Source organism: Arachis duranensis, chromosome 7, assembly GCF_000817695.3.
Source record: "Arachis duranensis cultivar V14167 chromosome 7, aradu.V14167.gnm2.J7QH, whole genome shotgun sequence".
Classification (NCBI taxonomy): Eukaryota; Viridiplantae; Streptophyta; class Magnoliopsida; order Fabales; family Fabaceae; genus Arachis; species Arachis duranensis.
Window position 1 is genome coordinate 1,443,850 of NC_029778.3, and position 4,141 is coordinate 1,447,990.

The window sequence follows — 4,141 nt, forward strand, 5'->3', positions numbered from 1 at the left end:
ATTCCAGTAAAGGAAATATCTAATCTTCTATTTTCCAAATGGAAAAATAGAAAATAAATTAGAGGAAGAGTGAGAGACTATACCTTGTCACTGTTTGACAGCAAGTTTTGTTTAGAAAACAACTTCATTCACATTTAGCAAAACATATGCATATTAGTTGCTCTATCTGTGTATCCAGATAAAAGAAAAGAGTAAACCGCTCTCCTTAGCACCATATGTCACAAAATTTGATACATTCTCTCTACCAATATGCAACAAAAACTAACAATTGCTACCAGATCAGAGGCATACAAATTGGTGAGGAATAAGAACCAATATATTCACACATCAACAAACAAAATTATGAGGATAATATATCCAGAAACAGAGTTCTAGCATCAACGAACAAAATTCCAACATCCAACTTAAAAAAGGAAAAGAAAAATCCTAAAGCTCGTTTGCTGTGGTGGTATGGTCTCCTGGGAGCTCATCTCCTCCAATGGCAACATTACTGCCTCTAAGGTTGGCCACAAGATTTCCATCCTTAATCTTGAAAGAGCCAACCTCGGAGAAAAGGTCCAAGCATGATGTTTGACATCCCTCTTGAAGCAGGGATTGAGCCTCACAATACCCCAAAAGAAATTGTTCAGTGACACTGGAACCAGTTTTAACAAGGCAGGTTTTCTTCTTCGATTCAAGAAATTGAGGTATTGAGGATTGAACAAGACTCTCAGCCAAAGGCCCAAATGTTGACATATCATAAGCTTTCCGATAATGCTGAGCAACCTACATCATCCCAATCAAACAATTCAACAAATCAAGATTGACATCAATCAATTGCACTAAGAAAAAATCAACTGAAAAGCTAGATGATGATACATACTGGAAATGCAGGTAATGATGGTGATAGATAAGAATGGGAATTACAATGGGAAGGAGGATAATTCCATTTCAATTCGTCAATCTGAGCGGTTATTATCTCGCGAAGCAGCTCGACGCAGTTTACTGACAAGTCAATGGTGGCAGATGCCTTCTCTGCCTCATGCTTCCATAGTATGAAGAACCAATACGAAGCATCATTTAAGGTGTCCACGGCAAGGTGAAGGCCTTGGTCGGTGGTAAGATCGCAGGAGAGAGTAATGTGGGTGCAGAGGGCTCCCAAGTTGAAGAGAACAGAGGCCTTTTCCAAATGGATGTTGTGCTGGGAAGAATTCTCTTGTGGGTTGAAGGCATTGTACCAAACAAAGATAGGTGGACTGGGTGAGTTAGTCATGGGGAACAAAGGCTCAACCATGCAAAGGCATTTGAAATAGCGGATGAGGCAGTCACGGCGAATGGGTAGAGAGAGTTCATCACGCTGCATTTCACTGCGCAATTTATGTAGCATTTGGAAAAGGCCTTCTACTCTCTTTGCCTCGCTCTCTGAGTATTTAAGGGCAACATAACTGTGAAGGGGCTCATAGAGGTCCAAGGGCTCACTCTTCTTCAAAGGGATTGCCAGCATATCTGAGAAAGACGAAGCTGAGAGGATGGCCAAATTTATTGGATAAGGTGGAGGCATGTTCCAAGGGCTGGCCACTAGCTTTCCATTGTCAATAATCTTGAAAGAGCTGTACTCAGAGAGGAGGAGGTCAAGGTATGGGATTCTATGGTGCTTGGGTATAGACATGTCCCAGGACTTGCAAAACTTTCTAGTGTTCTTTTCAAGGACAGGATTTACATCATGATCAAGACAAGATTGTAACAATGAAATCATGCAACAAATCCCTCTAACTAATTTTTCAGTGACAGATTCTGCATCATGATCAAGACGACAAGATTGAACCAATGACAATGTTTTAGGTCGCTGGGAATTGGGTAGGATGGATGATCGCCTCTGACGAGCCTCCACCTCAAAGAATTTCACCTTCCGAGAAAGATGTGTTATCCAGGTTTCGTCAAATGAGCCAACAAGTTTGGTTGCAGCCGAATCACTTAGTATCAGATCAAATGCCATCCGATAAAGCTTAGAAACCTACAGCACATAATCATCATCAATATCATCCTATTGAAAATCTAAAATGAAAAAATAAATGTAAAATCAATCAAGAGTTAAAACTGACCGATTCAAACCAAACGGCACAATGATGTTGTTGTTGAGCGGAACTGGCGTCGTCATTTGTGTTGTTGTGGTGAAGTCGTTGCTGTAAGTTGAGCTCCGAGGCCTGAGCGGAGAAGAGGCGGTGCAGACTCTCGGCGAAGAGTAGAGTCAAGTCGAGAGTGGCGGAGACGTCCTTGGCAAAAACCTTCCAGAGTTTGAAGAAGAAATTGGCGGCGGCATTGAATGCGTCCATTGCAAGGTGACGGCCAAGGGAGGTGGTGCGGTCGCAAGAGGCCCCAATCTGGCTGCAGATGGCGCCAAGGTTGAAGATAACAGCAGCCTTCTCCAATTGGATGCTGTTGCGCTGCGAGGAGACCCCATTCTCATGCTCAGAGGAGAAGGCGTCGTACCAGACAAAGGTGATCGGGTCGGCGTCGGCATCGGAGGAGATAGCGGTGAAGAGTGGGTCAACCATGCAGAGACATTTGAAGTAGTGGATGAGGCAGTCACGTTGCATGGGAAGGGAGAGGTCCCCTCGCTCCACCATGTCCCTGCGGCAGTTGTTTAGGGTTTCGAGAATGCTTTCCACTTTCTGTGCATCGCTCTCTGAATATTTTCTGGCTACGAACTTGCGTAACGGCCGGTACAGACCCACCGGATCACTCTTCTTCACAGGGATTGCCAGCACCCTTTCCGGGTTCGGATTAACGTTGCTCATGGCGACGGCGAATCAGGATAGGATACGGTTAACATTGGATGAAAATCGACGAAAATCGGAACTGGAAGGAATTGATTCTGGTGAAGGCTAAAGAAGAAAGAGATTAAAGAGTAGAAATTAAAAAAAAAATTAACAGAGTCAACTTTAATTTTAATTATTGTCAAACAATACTCATTTGTATCGGTACACTTATTTTTGTGGGTTCCGTACAACACTAATTTAATTTTTTTTTTTGGTTAATTTTGATAACGATCAAATTTTACACTATCAAAAATGACCATTTATTCTCAATATAAATGTTATAACATATATATCCCCTGCTTTTATTAGCTTTTTTTTGTTATTTTAAGTAATTCAATTTAATATAAGTGAAAATTCATATGCAATTGTATTTATGTAAAATTGTTATTTGATAATTGTTAAATAGTTTCACATATTTGATTAAATTATTATTTAATATTTTTCATTTAAATTCTAAAAGGTCAAACAAAATGCTACTTACCAATAAGTTATAACTTAAATGACATAATCTCTTCATACTCATCTAAGNTAATTTAATTTATTTTTAATATATATTTTATATTTTAATATATATTCTATTTTAATCACTAATTTTAATAATTAATTTTAGTATACACCTAACATCTTTAAAAGTTAACATATATATTCTCTTCCAATTGGGTTGGATTAATTCATATTCATTTTTGACATGATCTTGTCATGTTTGTTTTTCTATCATCCATTATTCAAGATTTCAATGTGAAAATGATAAAGTCATGGTAAAATGAAATCAAGAGAATCCAAAATCCTGGGAGCTTATTGGAACCTCCTTATTAATTGTATTTTATGTTAATTTTTTTCCTAGTATCGTTGCAAACCGCAAAAAAGAGATGGTGCGAGCTTTTCGTATGGACAGATGAAGAAGAGAAAATGAATTTAAGATGGACAATTAGGAATTTGGAAGCTGATGTTAGAGTTTTAAAAATATGAAATTGTGTTTTAAGTTTGCTTGCATTTTTTATTGTGATTTTGTGTATTGATTATGGCTTAGTTGTAAGAAAATAAACCATGTGAAATTATTCGTCATTGTACAATTGAAATTGACTTGAATGCAATAGATATGTTAAACATCACTTTTTGCCAGTGTTATTTTCAAGTTGGCTAATATAATAATGTTAAATATTATCAATTTTTGCAATGTAGTGGTATGAAATTGCCGTAAAAAATAGTATCTAATTGAACATAAATTATTATAATAACTAATATGCAAGTTTCAATTTCAACTTGGCTAACATGGTGATATTAAATATTATCACAGTCTTTAACGTGCACATATCAAGTTGCAATTAAAACACCTAATTTAA

The 4,141-nt window shown here is 37.8% G+C and overlaps 1 protein-coding gene across 1 annotated transcript; it reads right to left on the reverse strand.

Annotated features, from left to right (window-relative positions):
* Positions 1 to 426: 426 nt before the first annotated feature.
* Positions 427 to 2,900, reverse strand: LOC107496206 (uncharacterized). Its single transcript, XM_021127018.2, has 3 exons — positions 2,082 to 2,900; positions 863 to 1,993; positions 427 to 765 (listed from the first exon to the last, which is right to left on the reverse strand). Exons 1-3 carry the CDS (start codon positions 2,775 to 2,777, stop codon positions 427 to 429), a joined length of 2,166 nt encoding a protein of 721 aa, XP_020982677.2. The 5' UTR covers positions 2,778 to 2,900.
* Between the last annotated feature and the right edge of the window lie 1,241 nt (positions 2,901 to 4,141).

Coding starts and splice junctions, on each gene's coding strand:
- LOC107496206 (XM_021127018.2), bottom strand. CDS start 2,777: ATGAGCAACGTTAATCCGAACCCGGAAAGGGTGCTGGCAATCCCTGTG. Junction 1,994..2,081: donor GTGCCGTTTGGTTTGAATCG/GTCAGTTTTAAC, acceptor TATGTGCTGTAG/GTTTCTAAGCTTTATCGGAT. Junction 766..862: donor CATCATTACCTGCATTTCCA/GTATGTATCATC, acceptor GGGATGATGTAG/GTTGCTCAGCATTATCGGAA.